Genomic DNA, 25,299 nt, shown 5'->3' with positions numbered 1-25,299 from the left:
TCAAGTCTAAGCATCTCCCACACATGAAAAAAGTTACCAGGAAACAGCCCTTCTTCCCATCTGGCTACATGCTCCCTCTCAATATACTCCACCTAATAAATGAAAGCTTCCTTCTCAAAACTAGCACCCACTGAAAGTCAAAGCCAAACTGACTGCTTTTCCTGTCCATTACATCGGTTAAAGGCTTCTTTAAACAATCTGCCCAGTATCATTTGGGAACTCCTCAAGTGCCTTCTATCCTACATTTAGGCAGCTTCCTACTGGTCAATGAGGACGATTCCGAGCTGTGGCACATGGATAGCCACTGACTCCACTTCCCCAGTAATATCTGAAGAGCAGCATTTATGTCATAACATGAAAAACGTATTGCATCCTGCCCTTTTTGTTTTACAAAACTTGGTGAAAAATGGAAACACTAAAGTCCTGATACTACTGACAACAGTGGTATCCTAACCTGATCCAACTAAAACAAGTCAGGAATCACAGGGGGTCATTCATTCATGCTATGTTCAGTTGTGAAGGGGAGAAAAAAAACTATTAAAAAAAAAAAAGAATGAAACGTTGGCATAGGATACTGAACACCACTACAAGGAAAGACAACCCTGGGCATTCTGAAACTGCTTTAGCTCTCCAGGATTGGCACTTACCTCATTATACAGGAAAGACTCTACAGCTTGGTATTTGCACATCTGAACTGCATATACCACAATTAAAAAAAAAAAAAAAGGAATATACACTAGCTGGGGATTGCTTTTGGATCAAAAAGGGGTAGTTTGAAGCAACCTGGAAAAACAGTAGACTTAGTACAAACTCCCCATTGAAGGACGAGGTGTAGGGTTTTCCTAAAATCAGCTGTTCAGCTGACTCATAAAAATGCTGTCACTTCTGGTCAAGAATCAAAGATATTTAGAATCCTTTCCTCATAATTCTGAGTTAAATTCAAGACAGCCAAAGCGTCAACTGGTTCTGAACTGATCTAGCTCAGGGACTGGGGCCTTATCCACCCAACACAGGATATCCATCCTCCTCCCTATTTCCTCATTGGTAAGTAACAGCAACCAACACTTTGCGAGATGAGACATCAGTAAACCCCATGTTTTCAATCTGAGATTTCACGATCCCAAACGCAGCAATGGAGGAGGGATACAAGCGAAGCTTCCGAAATCTCTCCTCCAGGCGCCCCAGGGGCTAACCGAAACATCCCGTTTCTTTGCGGCTGGCTGGAGCTGTACCAACTCAGGATGGAACCAGTGGCTCCTCGGAGTGCCCTAAGCCCTGGCAGCAGTGGGCGACGCCCACCAAGACGAAATAAGTAATCCCAGACAGCCGACGTGCGCGGGGCGGAGCCAGACAGGCCCCACCCGCCCTGACGCAACGCGCGCACGCGCCCGCCCGCCGCGATGAATGGAGACGCGCGCTCCCGGCAAGCAGACCCGCCCCGAGGCTTCCGCGGGGCCGAGGCTGGGGAGGGTGAGGACGCGCGGCGGGCTACCTCAGAGCCGATCATGTAGAATTCTCCGTCGTCTTCTAGCTGGAACTTGACGGGCTTCTGCCCGAAGGTCTTGCTCAGCGCCATCATCATCATTTCGGCGGCGGAGGCGGGCGGCGGAGGCCGAGCTGCAAGGGATCGGGAGGACTGAGGAGGAGCCGAGCCTTGCCGAGCCGAGAACAGCCGAGACCGGGCGGCGAAGGGCGGACAGATCAGGTGCTAGAGCCGCCTCCGGGCTCTTCAGCCGCCGCCGCAAAGGACCAGGCCGCCCTCAGTGCGCAAGCGCGGGCGTTGACGCTGACGCGCGCGCCACCGCCTCCCTAACAAAAGGCTGGAGAGCGCCCCTTCGGGCCGCTTAAAGGAACCGCGACCCGTTTCTTCCAGACTGCTTCCCAAGTGGAGGTACTCCGAAGAATTTCTCACGGACAGAAATAGCAACAGAGGCCCTGACTCAAGCAGTGATTTTTCCAGCCTCACAGCTGGGACTAGAACTCAGCCCAGTGGAGGAGGAGCAAAACGAGGCCTGAGACCAAGAGGAGGCCAGAGCTACCTGTGCCTCAGTTTCACCACCCGAAACACGCAGTGTAGTTGAGTAGATAAGAGGGATCCTAGGAACAGATACCCCAGTTCCAGGCCCACAGGTGTTCCTGCGGCTGTGGAGATGGGCAGAATGGCAACACTGGGTGAGGGGTTGGCATGGGCAAAGGCTCCCCAGGCTTGGCAGGATTCCAAGGCCCAGGTGGTATTTGGTTTGGCTGGGGCATCGGTGAGCTAGAGGGGAGGGAAACTTCTCCATTTCTCTGCACTCTTCCTTAACTCTGCACTCTGTGTCTACAGCAAGTGCAGCCGTGGGGTGCTGAGCGAAACTAGATAGCCCTGCCCTGCAGAGCTTACAGCCAGGACTGGGGCTAACAATAATGAAAGCATCAAAGCATCCGTGTTTGGTTGCACAATGCAGCAGATCAAAAACGGCCCGCTGCTGACAGTTTCATATGGTTCAGTCTAATAAAATTGCAGCTGTGATAGGTGCTACTATCAAGAAGATACACATGGGGCTGGGGGGCAGGGCAGGGAGACCCTTGAGGGTTAGGTGGGGTCAGCTGTGGTGACCATAAGTTTTGTTCCTGTCCTGACAGCAGTGAGAAACAAAGTATTTTAGGATCAAAACTGCGGTGTGGCATGACCAGATAAAGTGGCCACCACTTGCTGGAGGATGTTGAGGGGCCAGCGGGGAAGCAGGGAATCAATTACAAAGCCACTCCAGTCCCACCAGGCTAGATGGAGGAATGGAGCAAGAGGAGCCATGGCACTGCATCCAGCCCCAAGGACCAGAAGCTTGGGTGGGTGGGAGTAGGCTTGACCAGGACACAGCAGGTGCTGAGTTGGCTCCCAGGTCCCCAGCTCTTCCCCCCTTCAGGCCTCATAGTTACAGAAAGAACCCAGGCAGTCAAGTAGAAAATAACCATATTTAATGACAGTACTCAGTAGAAAAAAAAAAAAAAGGCTTTGTACACACTGTACACACATTTACATGATTTTGGAGGATCCCAGTGCTGGGATGAGGGCTGGGAAGGATCTAGCCCAAGACAGGATTGAGGTATGTTGAGGCTTCAAGGGCCCGGGTCTCCAGCAGGAAGCACTCCCATCCCCAGCTGACTCTGGACCTTTTGGCCTGGATCCTGGGGAACATATCCCTAGGATCACCAACTAGAAAGCAGCCAGATCCAAGCACCTGCCCAGAGCTGACCTCTCAAGAAAAGGTAGAAGGCAGTGGTGCCCCTGGCCCCCCTATGCCAGCACCCTGCAGGAACCTCACAGCAGGGAGGGAATGAGGGCTTCAGCTCCCCCAATCCTGCTGAGGTGCTACCCTGAGGGATAAGTATAGAAACTGAGGGCAGGAGGCTTTGACTGTGACCTGCACAGGTTGGGTAGGGCTGGCCTGAGACCACCCTCACCCTCAAGTAATGCCAGAGTCTCCTCGCCTAGTCCAAAGCAGTCGCTGGCAGGTGACCACGACCTGCGTGGCCCTCCCTGCAGTTGTCAAGGTGACAGCAGCCCCTCCCCACCCTCCTGAGGAAACACAGGCTCCATCCTGTGCCTGGTACCCACAGCCACAAGGATGGACACTGGTCTCTATCCAATATCAGTGGCCTGGCAGGAGTCAGGAGCGCTGAGGGCATCCAAGTCAGTTAGCGGAAAGTGTTGGCAGGCTCGGTACAGCCGAAGAAGTCAGGGCCCACGAGGCGGGGAAAGCCCTCCAGGGCCTTCACCTTCACAGGGTCGAACTTCCAATAGAGGCGACCTCGCAGAAAGTAGGCATAGCCTGAGGAGAAAGGAGGGTCAGACCTGGGTGAGTGGACACTGGGCCCTGCACCTGCCAGTCAGGATGTGCCCAGGGACAGGCACAGGAGGAAGTCAGATTCTCAGGGCTTGACCACTGTTGTGTTTCTTGAAACCTGCAGGCCCCAGGGTGGCCTTTCTGGAACCTTCAATCCCTTGGAGTACTACCAGTCCCAAGATCTGATCTGGGCTATCATTCCAGCTTGACAGATGCCTGGAGCCTCGGAAACTCAACTCCTACCTCTCAGGAAAGCAAGTCTCCCTCCCCTCACCCCACCCCACCCTACCCCCATGTCAGTTCTATTCCTGTACCTGCCAGCCAGACTATAGACCGGCATCCTGAGGCAAGGTGGGCCATGCAAGTGACCCAGAGCCCCAGAGCTACCACAGGACTGCTCTCCCAGTAGGTCCTGATGGGGGAGAACACAGAAGCAAGCTTCAGGGTATGGGGGAAAAAGTACTGGACTGCAAGTCCCACTCTAGTCCTTCAAGATAGTAGGCCAGTTCAGTGGTTAGGAGCAGGGACTGCCTGGTTGGGAGGCCTGGCTCCCCACTGTCCATCTAAGTGGCCCAGTTAGGGACCTCATTACGTGAACTTCTGTTTGCCCCTCTGGAAACTGGGTTCACAGCAAGTGTTATGTCAGAGGGCTGTTCTGAGAACTGCATGAGACATAAGGGGCTTAGCACTGTGCCTAGAACATCATCGGTCCTCAGTGTGCAGCAGCTATTATTTTACCAGCTATACTGAGAGACCTGGGCAAGTCCTGGCACCTCTCTACCCCTCAGTCTTCCCATCTGCAGTATGGGGGCATGGCATTGCCCTGGCACAAGGAGGAGGGTGGACAAAGGACCCGTGATGAGGAGCTAATGCCCAGCTACCACCAGGTAGGAGATGTGGCTCTTATACCACTTGTACCAGCCACTCCTCTCCCCCCCTCAACGCACCATCAGCATCCTGGAAGGCGGCGTCAATCTCAGAGGGCACTCCTCGCCAGTCAGTCACCCGGCGGGGCACGGGGTTGTCCACACGGCGGGTGCTAAGGTGGAAGCGCCAGTAGTCTCCATCTCGGAAGAAGTAGATCTTGTTCTTCTCAGGGCCCCAGGCCAAGGCAGCCTGGATGGGGGGCCCCAGCAGCCCCAGCTCAGAGAGGGGTGAAGGGCCCAGGACTGGCTTCTCACCATTGTATACCCAGTACTGAGTGCCTGCCAGAGAGGGAAGGCTGCAATGGAGCTGCCCAACCACTGTACCCGGCCACCATGGACCTACCTGGCCAACACCACCGCCAAACTTTCCCGGTGTCAGTTTCCTTGTCCATAAAACACTCAGGCCAGAAATCCCACTCAGCACCCTTATCCCCAGAGGGAAGTTAGCGCCAGTGAGGACAAGTTTGGGTGATACATGCTCTGGGAGCTACTGCATGTGGAAGGTTATTCTAAACAGGAAGGAAACCTCCTGAGCTCTCGATTCTTCCCCTGGCATTTGGTTCCTTGTGACAAGTGCTTCAGACCATTCCCTGGGCCCCATCCTTGCCATAGCAGGCTTGGGCCTCTGTTGATGAAGTCCCTGCCACCTAGAATGCTTCAGGCTCTTGTCTCTCCCCGTTGAAAGTTAACAGCACGGGCTCTGGGGTTGCCAGAATGAGATCATATCCCTGCTCTACCTTTTCCAAACTGTGCCGTTAATGAGTCACTGTACCACCTGTACTTCCCAGAGATCTCATCTCTAGAGCAGGCGTACTGATCACACATACCCCCTAGGATGGCTTTGAGGGTTGAATGAATGGATGCACAGTCCACTGTGCAATGCCTTCTATCCTGATCCCATCTTGAGAGCCACCTCCTCTGGGAGCCTCCCAGCTGTGCCCAGAGAAGTGAGTCATACTCTCCCTTGGCACTGCCCATCATGTCTGCCTGGCTGTCCCTACCCTGGGCCATGATATTCCTGGCTCCTGAAGTCTCCTGGGCATGAACCCAGTCCCCCTCACCTTGGAAGAACCAGATGTGGCCCTGGGCATCTTCAAAGGCTGCATCCACAGGGCTGGGCAGTCCCTGCCAGTGACGAGAAGCCAGTGCAGGGTAGCCAGGCTGCAGCCGGCCCCCACGCAGCCGCCACACAAAGCCCACTTTGAAGAAGAAGAGCTCACCACGGATGGTGGAGACTGCATCAAAGGTGATCTCGCAGGCATCTGGTGGCACTTCCGGCTGGTGTGGGAGAGAAAGGCTGAGCAAGAGCCCACATTGGAGCCACAGAGGCCAAAGAGTGAAGGAAGCTGGGAGCAGGGCCTCACCTCCAGCGGGGCAATCTCGTTGTCATCCACCCCAGCCTGAGGGCCCACAGCCGGGGGCCTAGAGGTGGGGGCTGGCCGGGGTTGGCCGTAGAGGTGCTGGATGCCCCTGCGGTCATCCGGGCTAAGACTCAATGGGTAGCGGAATGTGTAGAAAGGGGACATAAGTGCCTTAGCAGCCGTCGTGTGCTGCAGCCCCAGCACATGGCCAAATTCATGGGCTGCCACCTGCAGAAGGTCTGTGCCTGAAAAAGGGAGATAGCCCAGCAATCCCCAAACCTCCCACCAGAAAACACTCAAACTCCAGAGCCCAGGTCAAGGACTTATCCCCATTCTCTACTATCCGTAGTTGCCCCATCTGGAAAATGGGTCCCCAGCCCATACCCTGGTTGTTCCCAATAGTCCAGGTCTCGTCATAGTCAAAGTGGACATCTCCTTCTCGGTGAGTCTTGGGGAAAAAGGCATGAGCCAGGATGCCCCCAGGTCCATCAAATGGCAGGTTGTCTCCATGCCAGTACCTATGGGTGGGTGGGCAGAGTCAGTGGCTACTGACAGGTGGGGCTAGTTCCCGGAGGGGTCTTAGGTAACTGGTTCACCTGGTAAAATCAATCATGATGTCAGCATGGCCCTCATGGACCTCGGTGAAGGTAAGTGGCGTCACCTCGCTCCACACTTGTAGGGCCTCTGCCACCGTCTGCCGCACCTGCTCCCGTACCAGCTGCCAGGGGAACCGGAGGATCCTGGGGGGAGGAGGAGGGGTCTGGGCCTCACTTGGGACAGCCCCCTGATGGCTGTTGGACCCGGAGTTGCCCCTGGATGCTCAGTGGGGATGCATGCATATGGGACACGTGCCAAGTGTGCTCTGGGCCTCAGCTATGGTCCCTCGTCCACATGGGACCATCTCTGTGTGGGTTTGTATGGCCTTTGGTGCACACAGGTGTCTGCATTTGGTGGAAAGAATGCAGGACCAGGAGCCCCAAGACCCACCTTCTAGACCTGATGGTGCCACTCACTGTGGGGAGACCTTGCCCTTTCACCCCAGTCTTGGTTTTCAGTTCCCCACCCAGGATATTTCTGAGCTCCAATCTGTGTGACACCATATCATCTGTCACATGCCATCCGTCCCAGGCCAGCTCTCCACCTGCAGGACAAGTCTGACCTTCCACATCACTCCCATTATTACTTGCTCACTCACCACTATTCCCATCGGCATGGACCCCAAGCTATGATGGTAGGTCTGAACAATGATGTGGTTAATGCCGAGAGGACCGGCCATGTTTCCCTCGTTTACCACAGAGGCCCAGGGCAGGCCTGGTGCTTACTATGTCCCCAGTAGGGGCTGCCTGGGTGACTGACTGAAGGCCCCCTGCCCCACATGTCAATGGAGCCACCAGGTGTGTGCTGAGACTTTTTGTGTGTTGACAGAGCTACTGCCCCTCTGATGTGGGAAGGCATGGCTATGGTGGGGTGTTGTCTGTGTGTGCATCTAAGTTGGGGTTTAGTGAGTTGGTCCATGGATGGCTCAGGGGTCGGTGGACACACAGGTCTATTAACCACAGAGATCTGGCTCTAGCACGTGTCTCAAGAAGCAAGTGTGAGGGTGGCAGTTCACACACAGACACACAGGTAGGTCTAGAGCCTGCTCCCACAGCCACTGGCCCCTACCTGTAGGTGAGGTCTGTTTTCTCCCAGCGCCCGCCTGACAGCACAAACCGCTTTTGTCGGTTGCGGGCACTCAACCCATCGGGTGGGTCAGGCACACCGCAGCGGGGAGGTCTGGGGCTGCTTGCTGGCTGGAGAGTCTCCTGGACGGTAGAGGCAGGTGCCAGGCTGCTGGGAGCAGCTTCATGCCAGGACTGTGGCCCCCTCCTCACGTGGCGGCGGGGTGCATCCTGGGCAGGAGAGAGGATGTGAAGGCCTGATCAGGCCTTGGGACCTCATGGCCCATCAGCATACTCATGCTCAACCTGGCCCACCTTGCAGATGGGCAAACTGAGGGCAAGAGAAGGGGTGTGCCAGCCATCACACAACAGGGCCCTTTGTCATGGACTGGCTCAGATTTCCTGTGTCTTCCTGGAGGGCCTGGGATGTCTGTCCAGCCACTTGGGCCAGTAAGGTCTGGGTGGGGATGCAGCCCCTGACTCCACACACACCCAGGAATGGATCCCACAAAGCTTTCAAGGAAAGGCCAAGCAAGCTCCTCCTGCTCCCCCTACTGGTCCCCACCCCTCCCACCCCAGCAAAGCTTTTTTGCCTCCTTTTCTTCCTTCCTCCACCCCACCCCCCAACTCTACCCTCTCCAATTACCTAAGCAGGCTCCTGCCCAGGGCCCCCAACACTGCCACACCCCAGTGTGGGTTTGCAGCCCTGTGGCACAGCCTTGGTTTGCTCACCTGACAAATGGGGATGATACCTCCCCAGTGCTGGGCCATGCTTGGGCAGGGGGAGACAGACAATTCCCAGATGCCCAGCCCCACCCAGCCCTGCCAGACTGGAGCCCCAGCACCGCAGATGGGGATTCTAACACAGAGCTCCCACCCCCTGCAACATCCAGGGCAGAGGTTACAGTTTTCACACTTGAAAAAAGCACAAGCTCAGAGAGGTAGGGAGACCCTTCAAGATCACGCAGCAAAGGCATGGCAGAGCCAGGTGAGGAATCTGGTGTCCAGGCAGGAATCAGAAGGTAACCTGTTTCGGGATACTTTGCAAAGCTGGAGAGGCATGGAGCTGTACCATTGGCTAGAGACTAAGTGCCTGCTTGGTCTGGGGCTGACTGGTCTGGGTGGTTGGGGCCTCCCCCACAGCCATATTTGGGGTGGGAGCCAGGTCACCCAGGCCCCACCCTCGCCCTTAGCCTCTGGCAGCTCTCCCAGGCGGTAGGCGTCCCAGGGCTCTGATCCTTGTCCCAGTGCCCCTAGTCTCTCAATTCCAGGGCCACTAATAACTCAACCTCTCAGAGTCACCCAGACTCAACCCTAAAAACACCCCACTAGAAAGGGGTCTTCTGAACACCCAGGGGCACAGCTACCTGAGATATGAGAAAAAACCCTGGACCAGCTTTCTAATTTCAGAACTTGCTTATTGAATGGTTAGTTACCTGGCAGAGCCCAGCCTCACTGGGTTGTGGGTTCCTGTTGATATTGGACTTACTGCTAGTTAAGTACTTTTCACTCTTGCAGTTCACCTGTATCCAGGACCCTACCAACAGTTCCACAGACAAGCTCTTAGCCCCTGATGGGACCTCTCACTAACTCTACTGTCATTATCCCCCATTTATCAGATGAGAAAACAGAACCCAGAGAAGTTAAGCAACTAGCCCAGGTAACAGCTGGCTGGTGGTAGGCTGTCTGTGCTCACAACCCACTCCCTACCTGCTACCTCTGCTGTGCTCTTCAGGCTGGAGCCACCCTTCCCCTGGAGGAGGGATCCAGGCTGCCCTCACTTTGATGACAGAAGAGAAGGAATTGAAAATTATTAAGCACCTGCTACTTTCCTGGGCACTCTGTCAGCTCTTTGAACCTCCACCCCCACACCCCCAATAAGGTGGGGATGATATATATGTGAGGTCTCCCATTGAGGATATAGACCCCAGGTCTGTGTGCCTAGCCATGAGAGCCTGCCCTTTCTCCTCCCTACACTGCCCCCTTGACTTCCTAGATAAACAGATTCCTTCCCCCAATCCTGGAAAGGGTAAGACTGGGTTGTCCCCTGGGAGCCCCAAGTAGCCCAGAGCCCAGCTGACCAGCTCTATTTACGCCTGTAAGCAGAAATCCCTTATCTCCTCTGCCCTGCAGTGAGGCCTGGACCAGCCAGCCATGGAGGGAGGGTAGGTAATGGACACACACCATACCTTCCTCTCCTGCCCCCATGAGGCATGACAGGTCCTTGCCCAGACCGCTGGATCATGGCACTCTCAGTCCAACAACAAGAGTCACAGTCTGAGATTCAGAAGGGCCAGTTCTAGGCCATGCTCACCCTGGGTAGAGTGACCCTGGCCAAGTCCCTGCCCTCTTTTAGCTTTGACTTCTCTGTCAAAGGGGGAAGGTACTACAGCAGCGGGCTGAATAACCTCCCTCTCTGGTGCCCACTGCAGCATCTGGCACAGAGAAGAGCCCCTTGCCTGGCCCACCCCCTTGCCCCTGTGGGCCCTCCCCTCCCACACCTGGAAATCTGCTCTCACCACACATGCTACAGCTCCCACCACCCACCTGGTGTCCTGCTCCCCCAAAGTTCCCAGACTACATCATAAACAGGAATTGCAGCTAGCAAAGGTAGCTTGCAGGCCCAGAGAAGACTGACTTGTGCAGGGTCTCTCAGAAAGCCAGAGGCTCATGCTCACTGTCCATGTCACATTCACTGGTCTTGGAGAGTGAGTGAGCAGGAGGCCCTAGAATCAAGGTCTCCAGCCAGTGGTACTTTCCAGTAATTGTTTTCTGGAGCCATCATTTAACGGCTCTTGGCCTCAGTTTCCCCATTACTACTCCCTGCCCTGCTGATATCCTACACTTCATCTTTATGAGCCTTTTCTGGCCTGGGGTCAGACACCCTAACTGAAAGTCCTGGCCCAGAGCCCCTTTCAGATCCCTAAGACCGGTGTGCTTGGTTCTCCCAAGGCTGCTGGGATTCTGTGAGGTGGGGTGGTGGGCACAGACCATGCCTGGTCTCATCTATGGGAGGGTTGGGTAGCAGACACCACCACATTTCTCAGAGGAAGAAAGAGAGCCCAGAGAGGTCAAGGACTTTGCCCAGGGTCACACAGTAAGTCAGAAGAGAGCTGGACCTAGACCTGGGGCCCATGCTTCTTCCACCCACAAGGCCCCCCTCCCCCTACCTCCTCAGCTATTGGCCTGTCTCCAAAACCCACGTTCCTGAGAAGTGTTTCTTTTTTCGATGCCTTCTCTCTTCCTCCTCCTCCTAGGCCAGGAGCCTTCCTTGGCCTGCCCTGTGGTGGGCACTGAGCTCACTCACCCTGCCTTCCTCTTGCGGGGCACCATATCACAGCCTCAAACGTACAAGGAACTTCTCAGCTGACTCAGTCTCCTGGCTGAGCTAGAGGCTTGGGGTCAGTGCCTGGGTCAACTTCCAATCCAGAAAACGGGAGGCACCCCGTAGAGGGGAGATAAAGGACCCCAAGCCAGGAAACTGCTGGGTAAGGCCAGGTTAGTTTTGCCCCTCTCTGAGCCTCAGTTTGCTATTGGTCCAACGGGGATAATTAATAAAGACGGCTCTGCCTTCCTCTGTTGGTAGGAGGCAACCCTGATGGGAGGGCACTTTGTTAGGCTGTGAGAAAGAATGGGGAGCATCACTACACCATTCTATGCAGCACCATGCCCCTCTGAGGCTCAGAGAAGTCAAGCAACCTGCCCAAGTTGTGCAGCCAGGCAATAGGCAGGTCCACCAACTGCCCCACATTGAACCTAATCTTCTCCCCACCCCGGTCCCTGCTGGCTCCAGGAACAAATGCAGCCTCTGTCCTACAGGACTGCAGGGCTTTCATCAACCCTGAAAGCTGTGAACTGGGATGGATAAATATTTACAGAGCTTTCCTGGCCCCTGTGATGGCAGCCTGGGGATAAACACGTTGAAGGCGACCCCAAATGCTCCCTGCATATCTGCAGAGTGACAGACAACAGCCCAGCTCAAACCCAGCCCCAACTGACGCTGCACAAGCGTCAAAGTGGCAGTCAGAGGTGACATTGTGTCTCCAGAATGACTGGTTGTGCCCTCTCCTCCCATTACCTCATTTAATCCTCAGTGCCCTGTTATCCCCCACCCACCCGCCAAGACTGAGGGGTGGGATCCTATGACACAAGAGGGCTCACCTAGGGCACCAGGTTTAAGCCCAGATCTCTCTAATTCCTGAACCAGTGAGGTCAACTGGCTACCCAGGGTGATTTCTGACTCTCCCAAGTTCAAAGGGAGTGAGAAGAGTTGGGGAAGAGGCAGAGCCTTGGGACTGAGGTACCTCCTTTCCCTAACCTACCCATCCTGTCCTCTTTTGCTCCCATAGCCAGGATGGGGCAAGCTGGCCAGGGTAGAGCTGGTGTGACTGGAGAGAGGGGCCCAGGCTGGTCAGATCTCCCTCCTCCAGATGGTCTCACGACTCCTGCCTGGCACACCTCCTAATGCTCCCATCCCTACCTGGGTGGTGTGTATGCTTCAGCTGAGATCCAGGGGGCTTGTGGGCTTGCAGCTGCCCAGGTTTTGCCTGGCCACCCTTGTGATTGGTCCCTCAAGGCCCCAGCTGGAGGGGAGGGTACTGGGCACACACAGGCTGTCACACAACACCCCACGATTGTCCTTCCTCTACTCACTCTGCTGCCTTCTCACATGGACCATCTTCTCTCTTCCCTTTCTCTTCCCAGCCCCTTCCTTTCTGAGGGTCTCAGCCGCCCACTTTCGGTTCTTTCTTTCTCTGTCATAAACACACGCGTGTGTGCGCACACACACACACACACACCACAGCTCTCACACTCGTGCTGTCCTGGCTTCACACCTCCCAAACTTGCCACTTGTAGGTGCCCAGTTGGAGCCACCTCTTCTGGGCTCAGACCCCATTTGCCCCAGGGCAGTGCTGTCCTCCCAGCTCTTCTTTAATCCTCCAGCTCACTGCACCCCTGGAGGTGTGCTCACCGAGGCCACACACCAGGAGGCTGACACCAGCCTGAGGCTTTGTCCGCGCGAAGAATAGGAGGCCCTGTAACCACTCCCTCTGCTACCTGGTCCAGGAAACAACCCAGCTTCTGCAGCTGGGGAGCCGAGGAGCAGGTCCCCACGCTGGGAGGGGGCGTGCGTCTAGCGCAGAGTCCCGCCTCACCAGCCTGAGCAATCCCGGCGCAGGCTCCACTTGCACACCTCCAGGGACGGGAAATTCACTATCTTTCACGTCCATAGGGACCCAGAAAGCGTTTCGGGTAACGTGCCGCTCCAGGCCACCCGGGCGCCCCCGTGGGTCCGGGTCCAGCTCGGTCATTGGGCCCAGCCCGCGTGCCCGGCACCCCCTCGGCGAGGAGCGGCCGACCAGCTCCAGGCACTCACCAGGGGCCGCGGGGCCCGGGCCAGCAGCTGCGGCGGCGGGAGCAACAACAGCAGCAGCGGGAGCAGGAGAGCGCGCGGGGCCGCGCCACGGAGCCGGGCGGCCCGAGCCATCCGCCCCGGGGCTGCTGAGCCTGCTGGGCCGCGCCGGGCCACCGCCCCTTATAGCCTTCGCCCCGCCCCGGCCCCGCCCCACACGCCTTTTGTTCTAAACTCTCCCCGCGGAGGCCGCGGCCAAGGTGGGGGAGGTGGAGGGGAAGGGCTGGTCCCGCTAGGGCTGGAGGCTCGGAGACCCAGTCCTTCCTAGGATCGGGAGAGCCTGAGGTCTAAGAGGCCTGGTGTTGGGCGCCCAGGCCAGCTGGTGCTACTCCAGGCCTCACTTTCCCTGCTGTGCTGTGGGGAGTCTGACAGGAGCCGAATTTGACTCCTCCTGGTCCCTACCCCACCTTTGGAAGGGTTTTCCTAGCTGATCTCCCTCGTGGCCTAACCTCTGACCTACTGCTAGCCTATGACAGGTGGTTGTTCCCAGGGCAAGTTCTCCTTAGAGCCTTAGCTGATAGGTCTGGAAGATGGCATAGCAGCCCCTGTGAAACAAGGGATGTGTCTCAGGGGAAACTGAGGCATAAGGAGGTGGCTAGCCAGTCCCCAGCTTAGAACATGTAGACAATTTATAAATGGGAAAACTGAGGGCCCAAGATAAGGCTTTCCCATACCAGCAGGCAAGTGGAGGGGTCAGGAAGGAGGATGCTATCGGTAGACTGAGGCAGGCAGGGAGCCAGTCTCTGAGTGGGGACACTTGTGGCTCAAGAGACTAACACACTCCACAAGGGCCCTAGGGGCCAGGTTTCTGAGACCTGAGAGAGAGGAGGTGAAAATCAAAGGAGAGGGTGATGTCCATATGCTGGAAGGGATCCTCCACTTGTAACCAGGTGCCTCACCACTTCAGGAAGGCAATCTGCTCCATCATGGGCAACCCCGCAGAGCCAAAACCCAAGCAGTGGCTCCCATCCTATCAGGCAGGGTCCTGAGAGGCTGCAAGGTGAGGCTGTGGGCACCCAGCCAGGGCGTAAGAAGGGAAGGAGGCCAACAGGGAGAAGAGGGCGATCAGGCTGACTCAACCCCTCCCTCCAGGTTCGGGTCCAGGGAGCCCTCTGGCCTCTCCAGGAGGGCTCCACAGAGACTCCTAGAGGGCCAGGAGAGGAGAAACAAGGCATCAGCTATCTTTACTACCTGGAGTGTGAGCAATCTGTTCCTTTAAAGTGACTCACTTTTACTTGGGGTGATTTCATCTTCCCTACAATCCCGGTGCTACAGGGCCCCCCACTGGCACACGGGACAGTGATAGGGGAGGGTAAAGAAATTAGAGCTCCTTCCCGCCCAAGGGTCATATGTGATTACTGCAAAATCACTCAGAAAAAAAACCTATAAACCTCAAGCTCCTGAAGGGCTGGGAAGCGTCCTAAATCCGCGCCTCGGCCCTTCCCTTGGCCTGGAACCAAGGTGGTAGAATCGCGAGGCCACAGTATTCAAATCCGCGGCCAACGCCTCTGGGCACCCAGAGGGCCTTTGGAATGGGCATGCTGCTAGTATGTCGCTAAACACTGTCAGTGTCCAGCGCTGCATCCGTGATGCAGGGTAGGGTGTCAGGCAGGGTGCTTGGCCGCATGGGGGGTTTCATCCCACCCCAAGATGGTGCTGCCCAAGACTGGCCAGGGTTGTGGCTCATTTAGGGCAGGATGGAGTCGAAGAAGGGCTCCGGACGCCCCCTGGCGGAGGTTCTGGGGATGGGTCGCGCTGGGCTTTCCTTCGGGAATTTCTTCCCCGCGACCCTGACATCAAGTCGTAGTCAGTAAACCCAGTCCGTAGGAGGGGGACCAGAGCCTGGCCTGGCGCCCCGTGCCCCCCACCTTGCTGGTTTCAACCGGTCGCCCCCCTGTCAAGTTCTCCCCTGGCGCTCGAACACGAACCAACTCCACTCCCAGCGCTCCGCGATAGTTTCTGACGGGACTTTGCCCGTCGCCCCGGCGTAAGCCCTTGTCACTTTGCAGCGTTGGTCCGTGTCCCCAGGGCCCACACAGCTCGGGCCAGGCGCAAGGAGGAAGCAGGGTAACATTTCCAGCTAAGAAGGACGCTGAAACGAGGTGATGCTTGAAGGGACAGGTCTCGGAGACCCGCGCGAAGGTGAGAGAGGCCCCAGGCCTGGCTACTCCCTTTGGGGGCGTGTCCCCTAGGCCCCGCCCCCTGGCGCCAGCTGAGTTTAGCGGCGTCACATTCGTCCCGAGACAGAACCGCTGCCACTGTCGTCTCTGACTGCGCTTGGCCGAGTCCCACCGTCATCACCATGCCCCGGGGAAGCCGCAGCGCGGCCGCCCGGCCAGCCAGGTGTGAGCAGGACAGGGGCCGGGTGGGGAGAGGGCTAGGAAAGCGGGGGCACTCCCCCACCAGGGCGTAATAGTGTGACCTTGGCGACTGCTACGCCATCTTGGTGGGGGGAGGGGCGGGGTGCTGCAACCACGTGTCTAAGACTGTGGTCGCCCACCCTCTGGGGGGAGGAGGGGAGGGTTCGTGCCCGGGAGTCGAAGGCCCTTGGGGTCCCAGTTCCGGGGTCCGGCTGGGATTGACTCTACGTCTCCCCCCACACGCAGCCGCACCGCCGCGCCCTCAGTTCACCCGCCAGCGCACCCGCCGCCGTCTGCTGCTGCACCGGCCCCCACCCAGTCAGGCCAGCCCGGCCTGATGGCGCAAATGGCGTCCACTGCCGCTGGCGTGGCTGTGGGCTCGGCTGTGGGACACGTCGTGGGTAGCGCCCTGACCGGAGCCTTCAGCGGAGGGAGCTCAGAGCCTGCCCAGCCTGCCACTCAGCAGGTGAGCTGCGGGCTCAGGAGAAACTGAGGCCCGCTTCTCTCAAGGCCACATAGTAAGGAGCTGCTGGAATGTCCATGAAGGAGTGCTGTGGCGTGTTCAGAGCTGCCTCAGGCCCAGGACTTTTCCCAAGAAGGGTCTTATTCCTCTGCTGTTGGCCTCCTGTCACTCACAGGCAGGCTCTCCTAGTCCCTTCCCTGAGGCCAAGGTCCCTAGACTCCCAGGGATACACCAGCACTTTAAAAATGGAAAAGCCAAAGTCCTTAGCGGTTCAGAGACTGGCCCAAGGTAACCCAACCTAGTGGAGGGGGGGGGATGTTGAAGTTCTGAGTCCCTGCTCTCCCTGTTCCCAGGTTCTGCCCTGTAGACCTTGCATCCCAAGGGCAAGGGGTAGCCAGCGACTCTGGGCCTGTTTCCTATTGGCTTATCCCCTACTGGGTGCCCCACCAGTCCTGAGCCACATGCGGCTTAGTGGCAGCGTCAGGGGTCATGAAGATCAGTATGGCTGAGGCTGGAAGCTACTGGTACTTGTGCAGGTGGGGCTTATACTCCAAGAGTACAAGCACAACGCCATGCTTTTCCAGAGCCTTCTCCCACCTCTCAGGCCCTACATGCCCAGTGAGCCCATTATGAGGCAATTGGGAAATGCCGTCTATACCAGCACTAGCATCGGCTGAGCGGGTTTGACAGGGCTGTGGGCTCCTTCTGTTTCACAGAGGGAACAGCTGAGTGTAGACAGGGTAGGCTGCCAGGGATCCCAGGGGCACCTGGGCTGGGGGTGTGGGGAGGGTCAGGCAGCCCCCAGCTTTGGAACCCACTTCTGGGTGGCAACCTGGAGCTGACATTGCTGCCTCCTGTGCCATACCCTAGGCCCCCATCCGCACTGGCCCCCAGCCCCTGCAGATGGGGCCCTGCGCCTACGAGATCAAGCAGTTCCTGGACTGCTCCACCACTCAGAGTGACCTGTCCCTGTGTGAGGGCTTCAGTGAGGCCCTGAAGCAGTGCAAGTACAACCACGGTGAGCAGCTCCTGACTGGGGCAGGATTGGGAGGGGCAGTCCCTCTTCCTGAACCTGCAGGCTGACCCTTAGCCTGTGCCACCCCTCCCTCCACAGGTCTGAGCTCGCTGCCCTGAAGAGACTGGTGTAGACCGGTGCAGATCCATGAGCCAACCCTGCACCCACCTTCACCCCTTCACCAACAGCCAGACCACTATGTCAGATTGTACCCATGTAGCTGGGGTTGGAAGTGAGGAGGGGGTTTCTCACCCCGCAGATGACCGGAGACGCAAATGTGCAATTAAAAGAGTTTATTTTAGACCATAGCCTGCTGTGTGCCCTCTCATTTAGTTTATCTGCTGGGGTGGGGTCAGGGGGCATGGATGGATGTCCAACGGAGGGGTGGAATGTTTCACTTTATGCCAGCATCCTGGGTGTGGGAGGGGGAGGAGCCCTGTTGTAATTTGATGACCTTGACAATCCAAATAGGGATGAGTCGTTAGCAGGGACCCCAAGGGCACCTGACTCTAGGTGCTGGAATCCCTGGATAAACCTGTTGTCTCCCCCTGTCAGGGTTGCTTGCCCCCACACCTTTGGATCCCCTTCTCTGCACCCACGTCTTAGGGGCCCCCCCTTGGTGGCCTCACGTCCGGTCTGTGACCTTGCCCCTCTTGCTGATGGCAGCTTCTCAGTAATTCCAGATTCTGCAAGAAGAATGCCACTGGGCTGCTATCTGTTTGGGCCTGATCACACATGGCAGAGGTCATGGCCAACCCCCTTGGATCTGAGTCCAGCTCAGCCACTTGGCTGTGATGTGCCAGGTCACAGGGCCTGCTGAAACAGAGAAGCAGGCCCTTCGATCCCAGGGCAGACCTCACTATCATGTGCTCTGTGCTACTGCCTTCCTTGAGTTCACCAGCTCTGTGTTGAGCACCTACTGTGTGCCAGGCCCTATTCGATATATCTGGGGGCACTGAGGATGTTCCTGCCCTTGGGCGTTTATATCCCAGTGGAGTGGTGGGAATGTCTCTTGGTGCACTGTGTTCTAGCTTGTATGTACTTCTGCGTGTGGGTTTTCTGGGGGAGGGGGGTTTGGGGTCTACCTCTCAGCACACATAAGTCTGTTCCCTGGGACTTCTGGGTGTGACCATTCCTCCAGGTGTCTATGTCTCCTCCTTACCTGGCTCCTGGCCCCAGCTAACGGGTCCTGGATGGCAGGGAGCCCTTCCTTCGTGGCTTTGAAAGGGGGCCTTGCTCCTGGTGGTCACGCCGAGTGCTCGTGCGCCTCCTCCGGCCATCACTTGTGGGTTGTAGGCCTGACAGGCAGCGAAGCTCCTCTGGAAGGCCCAAGAAGCCCTACCTATGGGAGCTGGGGAGAAGGCGCACCCTCCCCCTGGGGCTGTAGCGTGAGACTCACCTGCGAGCTCTGGACACTGGTCATCCAGGTTCTCCAGTAAGGACTCGTAGCGGGTGGGTGCCCCATCCTCCCCCTCTGTGGAGGGAGTAAGACCGATTCCTGACTGGCCTGGTGGTTCCCACCTTCACCTCTCACTCGACTTATTTGCTGGCCCTGGCTGGGGTCAACAAGGCATTGGATGGGAAGGGTCAAGGCTAGGTCCTGGCCAAAGTGGGGGGCTGGCCTGGGCCTTGGGTGGTCTCGGACTGCTGTCCCCCTCTCACATCCCAACATAACTCCAAGGGGAAATCTTGGGCCCCACTTACTGATGATCTGCACAAGGACATAGGTCCCACGCTCCTGCAGCAGGGGGCTGCCCATGGAAGGGGCCTGGGAAGCCCCCTCATCCAGGCTCACCAGGTGCCCATCCTCAGCCAGGAGGGCAATGGTCGCTGGGAGGGCAGGGAGGAAGGCAAGGCAGGGGCTGGTACCTCTGCCTGGGGACCCTTGGCCCCTCCTCCCCAGCACCCCTCCATGCCCTCTCACCATCTGGGGGCACCTGCCCCCTCTGCCTCAAGTGGGCAGTGAGTGTCACCAGGCTGCACCAAGTGTTCACCAGCTCCCAGCAGCCAGCTGTAGGGACAGGGCAGAGGTGAGTGAATGGGACCCTCTGCTTCTCCCAGTCTGGGACCATCTGTCTCACTTTCATCTCTTCTGTAACCTGAGGAGGGAACAGGTCTCCAAGATTAAGACTGTACCCTCCTCCACCCATCTTCTGAGATGTCAGTGACCAGGGCACATAGCTCATGCCTCCTGCATTGGGTTCCCCCCTCCCACTCCAGCACCGCCTCTACACAGGACTTCTCTCCAGCACCAGACCCCCCCATTCTCCTACCCCAGCCCCACCTGCCACCAGAAGTCCGGAAATCTTTAAGTGTGGCTAGAGCTTTAGGTGCCTAATGTGCCCTGAAGCTTGAAGACAACTGACTGAATTAGAGACTGTGTAATTTAACAACATGCCCTGTGGTGGTGTGGTGGGTGTTCTCCTAGAGGAGCCCACTGGAATTTCCCACAACCCAGTCACCAGTGTTTCCCCTCAAGGGACTCCAAGCATTTGCTCTGTCTTCTCATAGAGCTGTTTCCCTAAACCCCCCATCCCCTTACCCAAGTGCACCCCCCTTCCTCACACTGCCTCCCCACCCTCCCCTAGGGCGGAGGAAAGCAAGCCTCTGAATGTACTCTCCCCCTACCTGTCTCAGGACAGGGGATCCCGCTTACCTCCAAACATCACTGTGATAAACATGCCTCTGCAGGGGAGAGTAGACAGATGTGTGGGCTTCGATCCCCTAACCTCCAACTTCCTGACTAAGGAAGGATCTGGGGCTGAGATCTATTCTGGGTGGGGCCCTGCCAGGAAACGTGCATACGTGTTTGGGAATGGGTGGGTGGATCCAGGCTTAGGTTCTTGCTTGGCCACCGTTGGAGCTGGGCTCCACCAGCCTAGAGGGGTCCCTGCAGCTAGTTCAGGACGCCTGGCCTCCTCTTCCTCCTGCTTGCTGGGTCAGAGCAGCTTTCTGGGTCAGAGCAGCGGGAAAGCAGACTGAGGCCCTCCCAGCTTCCAATCTGGTCTCCATGGCAGTGGGAGCTGCCAAGTCGTCTAGGCAGCAAATGCCTTCCCCACAGTATCCTGGTAACAGGATCTGGGGCTGGAGTATGGGCACTCCCTAAGGCAGGGCTAGAGTGCGGGCTCAAGCCTTGTAGTCCACGGATGGCCCAAGACCACATCTCCCCACCAGTACAGACAGAGCTCGCAGGCTGAAAGTGGGAGAGGACCCTGTCCCTGGGAAAACTCCCAACTATGAGCTGCGGCCATGGCCAAAGCCTGGCATCCTCACCAACCTTGCTCTCCCCTACCTTCTCAAGGCCCTCTTCCCTGTGCTGTCTTTGCTCTCCTTTCCCTCTCTGCTTTCCTCCACACCTTCAGCCTCCTCTCTCTTTCCTTCTCTCCTTGTTCCATCAAGTTTATTGAGATATGATTTACAGTAAAATTCACTTAAAGTGACAAAAATCTGACAAATCGCATAGAGCCACCACCACACTGGGGAGGCAGATCATTTCCCTCACCCCCAAAATTCCTTTATGCCCCGTTGTAGTCAATGCCGGCCCCTGGCAGCCACTGCTCTGTGTTCCGCCCCTGCCTTTTCCAGAATTGTATACAACAAATCATAGAGCATGGAGCCTTTTGAGTCTGGCTTCTTTCACTTAGCACGAGATTCACTCAGGTTGTTGTGTGTATCAATGGCTCATTCCTTCTTATTGCTGAGAAAGGTCCCATTGTCTAGATGTGCCACAGTTTGTTGATCCACTCACCTATTGTTTGGATTGTTTCCAGTTTTTTGCCATTAGGATTAAAGCCAGTACAGACATTTTTGTGCAGGTAGGTTTTTGTGTTTCTGCGCCAATCCGTGCCCATCCTTTAACTTTTTCTCTCATTTTCTCTATCATCTTCTTTCCTTCTTCCCCCTAGCGCCTTTCCCTCTGTCTCTACCTCTTCGTTTCTGTCTCCTGCCCCTTCTCCATGAGCCTCTACCAGACCCCTTCAGCCAGGATGCCAGGTAGGTGTCTGGAGCAGGCTCCCATCCTGTGCCAGCTCCCTTTTCCCCAAGGTTTTAGAAATGCCTTCTCCCCCCTTCCCCCACAGTAATTAGGCTGTTTGTCCTGCCCTCTGGGCCACTGAGGCAAGAGGAGGACTGGATCCTCCATGCGGCTCCCCCAGCACCACACTCTGCCTCTGTTTCAGCACTCAGCTCAGTGCTTCCACCTGTAGAAAGGGGGTTAAGAACATGACTCAGCAAAGTCCTTGTGAGGATTAAATGTGGTAACACTTTGTTTATTTAGTAGGCTCCACGTCCAATGCAGGGCTTGAAGTCACAACCCTGAGGTCAAGAGTTGCATGTTCTACCAACTGAGCCAGCCAGGCACCCTTTAAAACATATTACCTTGAGGGGCGCCTGGGTGGCTCAGTCGGTTAGGCGGCCAACTTCGGCTCAGGTCATGATCTTGCGGTCCGTGAGTTCGAGACCCGCGTCAGGCTCTGTGCTGACAGCTCAGAGCCTGGAGCCTGTTTCAGATTCTGTGTCTCCCTCTCTCTGACCCTCCCTGTTCATGCTCTGTCTCTGCCTGTCTCAAAAATAAATAAAAACGTTAAAAAAAAATTAAAACAAAAAAAATATTACCTTGGTCTCAGCATGCACAAAGTACACATTCAGTACTGTAGAAACAGGTAGTGTTTCCCCCGAAACTATTTAAACACAGGACACTTTCTTCTCGGGACAGCACTATCTCTGGGACTTGTGTCCTGCAGAACACAGCTCAGGAGTGGCTGCAACCAGATTCCAGAAGAATGGCCACTCCGAGCCCGGGAGCCTCAATTCCAACAACCATCATGGTTGTCCCAAGAGTTCATCTTCAGTGCGACCAAGGAGGAATCAGATGTTGAGTGTCTTAGAGATGCCCTGAGGAGTTGTTAGGAATGGGATGGGGCCCATTGGAGGTAAAGTTCTCCCAAGGGAACTCTCTAGTCTTTGAGTTAATAAGAGTGCACTGTTCTAATTACTTTTATTATTTAGGTATGGCAAGGCCAGCAGACCAGGAGGTTGCCATTGAGAAGATAGTTTGTTCCCTGCAGATCTCTAAAGGAGGGGGCATGCCGCACCAGAGGGGAACACATGGGGAAACACCCAGTAAGTCAGCAGGCAGAGGGAGAGGGGAAGTCTTTACTGGTGGTTTCTGAGGCTAAGAACAGAGGAGGAAGGGTAAGCAGGCTCCAGATTGGCTAGTTTGAATAATTTCAGGGCTCTGGGGCATAGGGACTTTCCCTGGATGTCAGGTACCTGGCCCTGGGTGACTAAGGCAGGATGATATTGCCCCACGGTATGAGAGCCATAGAGGAGGTGGTTCCGGGTGTGGGCTCTGGATTGGTTTGCATCTGATAAGTGCCTGCATTATTTCAGGAACTGGCTAGCTCTGAGAGGGTCAGTGAGTCCCTCCAAGGTCAGCAAGGCCCCAAATGTCAAAGCATCAGAACACAGAAAATGCAAGGCATGATTAATAGACACACCGTCCCCGGCACTGAGCAAATAAATCCCGTCTGCTTCTTCCCAACCTTTGGGCTCGCACTATACTCATCTTCATTTTCCTAATGAGGAAACTGAGCCACAGAGAGGGCAAGGAACTTGCCTGAATTCATGAAGATGAGGAGGTTCTGAGATTCAAGTTTGAATACCAATTTGGGAAGTCAGCTCCCCTCTGTCTGGCAAATTAAAGGGATTGACCATGTCAAGTGCTGGCAAGGATGTCCCTGGAACTCTCCTACCTGCTGGTGGCAGTGCAGATTGGTACAACCATGTTGGGAACACTTATGTAATCTACTAAAGCGAAATGTACATGTTCCCTATCACCAGGCAACTCCAGCCCCAGGTGTCTACCAGAAGAAATGAGAGCACAGGTGCACCAAACACATTGACAGGGATGTTCACAGCGGTTTTAGTTGTAATAGCTAAAGACTGGAAAGCACCCAAATGTCTAATAACAGGAGAATGGTATAGTCATCAAGCCATACACTTAAAATCTGTGAACTTTACCTCATGTGAGTTACACCTCAATAAAAAAGGATCTACCTGCTATAACACACAAACGGGCATATGTGTAGATTTCCAGGCTCCTCGGAAGTCCCTGTGGGCCAGGACCCCAAAGACATCTGGGAAGATAGGGCCAGCTGTTGGGCTCCAGCTACTATACCCCCAAGTCCCCACCCCCAGTTAATGGGCTGATTTGCATGCCTTGTCATGGTCCAGGGGCTTCCCCTGCCTGTGCTCTGAAGCACCTGGAACACTCCCAACAGAACAACTCCTGTCTGCCTCCTTGCCTCTGGCCATGGCCTGCTGGCATCTGGCCCTTCTTCTGACTGGGGCCCTCCTGTCAGGTGAGCTCTCCCTAGGCCTAGCTCACCTGGGGTGGGGTGGGGTGGAACTGGCTCCAGAAGGCCCCTGCAAGGAAACAAGTCAATGTGGGCAGTGGGAGGGTTCTAGAAAAGGCATTAAGGTGGAGGGGAGAACTGGCTATAGATGGCTCTGCCCTAGACCTGGGGCAAGTCACATATCTGTATGGGCCTCAGTTTCCCCATTTGTGAATGACGAGATTGTTAGGATCCCTTTGGATTCGGATTCTTTGGGGTCTTTTTAGTTTTTCACAGGGGAAGCTACCCTACAGAGCCTCAGGGACAACCTATCCTTGAGAAGATTCCCAGCAGCCAGTTGTCTGAGGTTGAGTTGATGGGTGGGACAGCCCAGGAGCCTTCCTGGTGGTGGTTAATCCATAGCCAGGGTTTGGAAGAGCCAGTGTGACTGAGGGGTAGGGGTCTGCAGGGCAAGGAATGGGGGTGGGCAGCAGAAGGACCCAGAGGCCACCAGTCCCACCCTCTGAACTCTAGGCGCTCAACTGAACACAGATCCTTGGGAACATACCACCAATGAGGATTTAACAGTCACCAACTCTGTGCCCCATCCAACCTCGAATCCATGGCACTGGGCTATGGGCCTTTTGGGAGTCAGTCTCCGTGGAGCCTTCACAAGGTTGGGGCAGGAAAAAAAGGAGCCCATGTCAGGCCTGGGCCCATGGGTGTCTCTCTCTCTCTCTCTGTCTTTCAACCAGGCTTGGCCCAGCCGGATGCACTGCTTGTCTTCCCAGGTCAAGTGGCCCAACTCTCCTGCATTCTCAGCCCCCGCCATGCCATCATTGGGGAGTACGGCGTGTCTTGGTATCAGCAACGGGCAGGCAGTGCCCCCCGACACCTCCTCTACTACCGCTCAGAGGAGGACTACCACCGGCCCCCTGACATCCCTGACCGCTTCTCAGCAGCCACGGACGCCGCCCACAACACCTGCATTCTGACCATCAGCCCTGTGCAGCCTGAGGATGATGCAGATTATTACTGCTCTGTGGGTTACATATCCTAGGAATGGACTGTGGGATGAGCGCCTCTTGACTGCCTCTCACATCTGCACCCTGACCTTGGGCCCCTAACTTTCTCTGAATCTTGATTTTCCTCCTCTGTAAGATGGGTTAGTAATATTAAACGTGAACAATTAACTATTCTGAGAACCATGAGATCCCTGCTGAAAGAGTGACTGGGAGTGTGGGGGTAGGGATACAGGGGATTGTTACAGAAGAGGAAGCACCTGAGACCCTTGAGGCGGGCCCAGCCTCTCCACTGGCCCCCAGGGGACTCAGCCTGGTGGCCTGGGCTTCCTGTTACCTGAGGAACTGGAGAAAGAGAAAAAGGAACCAGCCCTTGCTGCTACTAGTTCCGCATGGCAGGTTGTGGTCCAACACTCAAGGGGTGACTGGACTGGGTTCTCATGGAGCCCAGGCTGTTAGCTTGGAGGGCGGAGGGGAGCTCCTGCCTACTCCCTGACCGGGCAGGGAGGCAGGGGTGTGTGTGTGTGGGGGGGTGGTACTCAGAGGCACCTGTGGACCAGGTCAGACGGTACTGAACACAGGTGGGCAGCATCTCTCCTGTCAGGAACATGTGTTCCACTGGTCTCCAGTGATAGGGGCTATGCCCCTCTCCCCACTCCAGGCTCTCCCACAGGCAGGGAAGGCCTTACCTGAGCAACTGAGCCCAACAGGGAGCACTGGGTAGAGGGGCAATTCTTATCAGAAGCGGAGCTGAGCGTCTGGGTATGGGTTGGGCGGGTGGGGTTCAGGCACATACTCCTCTTCCATCCTGGTTCCCCCAACAGGCGCCTTATGTCCGGAGGTCATTCATCCCTCAGATGTACTGGAGTTGGGGGTCTCCAGGGAACAGAGAGAGTCCCGCCCACACTCCCAGCCT

The 25,299-nt window shown here is 56.2% G+C and overlaps 5 protein-coding genes across 8 annotated transcripts in view; 2 read left to right on the top strand and 3 right to left on the bottom strand.

The window, feature by feature from the left end:
- SMARCB1 (SWI/SNF related BAF chromatin remodeling complex subunit B1) overlaps positions 1-1,773 on the bottom strand; it is a 34,095-nt gene extending 32,322 nt beyond the window's left edge. For both annotated transcript variants that reach the window (XM_025933670.2, XM_025933671.2), the window contains exon 1: positions 1,493-1,773. In XM_025933670.2, coding sequence (XP_025789455.1) covers positions 1,493-1,585 — 93 coding nt within the window. In that variant the 5' untranslated portion in view covers positions 1,586-1,773. The remainder of the gene's footprint in view (positions 1-1,492) is intronic.
- Positions 1,774-2,941: 1,168 nt separating this feature from the next.
- Positions 2,942-13,297, bottom strand: MMP11 (matrix metallopeptidase 11). Of its 2 annotated transcripts, XM_025933449.2 has the most exons (8): positions 13,153-13,297; positions 7,780-8,006; positions 6,711-6,854; positions 6,499-6,632; positions 6,118-6,359; positions 5,815-6,031; positions 4,775-5,032; positions 2,942-3,812 (listed from the first exon to the last, which is right to left on the bottom strand). In XM_025933449.2, the coding sequence occupies exons 1-8, from the start codon at positions 13,261-13,263 to the stop codon at positions 3,679-3,681; spliced, it is 1,467 nt and encodes a 488-aa protein (XP_025789234.1). In that variant the 5' UTR covers positions 13,264-13,297; the 3' UTR covers positions 2,942-3,678. The 2 variants fall into 2 exon arrangements, with proteins under 2 accessions (XP_025789234.1, XP_086538503.1); XM_086682377.1 differs by lacking the exon at positions 6,711-6,854.
- A 2,074-nt stretch (positions 13,298-15,371) lies between these two features.
- CHCHD10 (coiled-coil-helix-coiled-coil-helix domain containing 10) lies at positions 15,372-17,334 on the top strand. Its single transcript, XM_025933262.2, has 4 exons — positions 15,372-15,531; positions 15,795-16,014; positions 16,882-17,029; positions 17,126-17,334. The coding sequence occupies exons 1-4, from the start codon at positions 15,491-15,493 to the stop codon at positions 17,143-17,145; spliced, it is 429 nt and encodes a 142-aa protein (XP_025789047.1). The 5' UTR covers positions 15,372-15,490; the 3' UTR covers positions 17,146-17,334.
- Positions 17,335-17,579: 245 nt separating this feature from the next.
- CD3H22orf15 (chromosome D3 C22orf15 homolog) lies at positions 17,580-19,707 on the bottom strand. The gene is given in 5 exon segments (XM_086682849.1): positions 17,580-18,345; positions 18,426-18,500; positions 18,689-18,856; positions 18,951-19,037; positions 19,683-19,707. Coding segments are annotated over 5 exon segments (495 nt in total). The 3' UTR covers positions 17,580-18,205.
- Positions 19,708-23,256: 3,549 nt separating this feature from the next.
- VPREB3 (V-set pre-B cell surrogate light chain 3) lies at positions 23,257-24,557 on the top strand. 2 transcript variants are annotated; one of them, XM_025933264.2, is made up of 2 exons: positions 23,257-23,388; positions 24,117-24,557. In XM_025933264.2, exons 1-2 carry the CDS (start codon positions 23,340-23,342, stop codon positions 24,419-24,421), a joined length of 354 nt encoding a protein of 117 aa, XP_025789049.1. In that variant the 5' UTR covers positions 23,257-23,339; the 3' UTR covers positions 24,422-24,557. The 2 variants fall into 2 exon arrangements, with proteins under 2 accessions (XP_025789049.1, XP_086538502.1); XM_086682376.1 differs by having other exon boundaries at positions 23,259-23,388; positions 24,153-24,557.
- Positions 24,558-25,299: the final 742 nt, after the last annotated feature.

Source organism: Puma concolor, chromosome D3, assembly GCF_028749965.1.
Source record: "Puma concolor isolate L17-30 chromosome D3, mPumCon1.1.hap2, whole genome shotgun sequence".
Taxonomy (NCBI): Eukaryota; Metazoa; Chordata; class Mammalia; order Carnivora; family Felidae; genus Puma; species Puma concolor.
The sequence above is the reverse complement of the archived record's forward strand: the minus strand, read 5'-3'. Positions and strand labels throughout refer to the sequence as shown.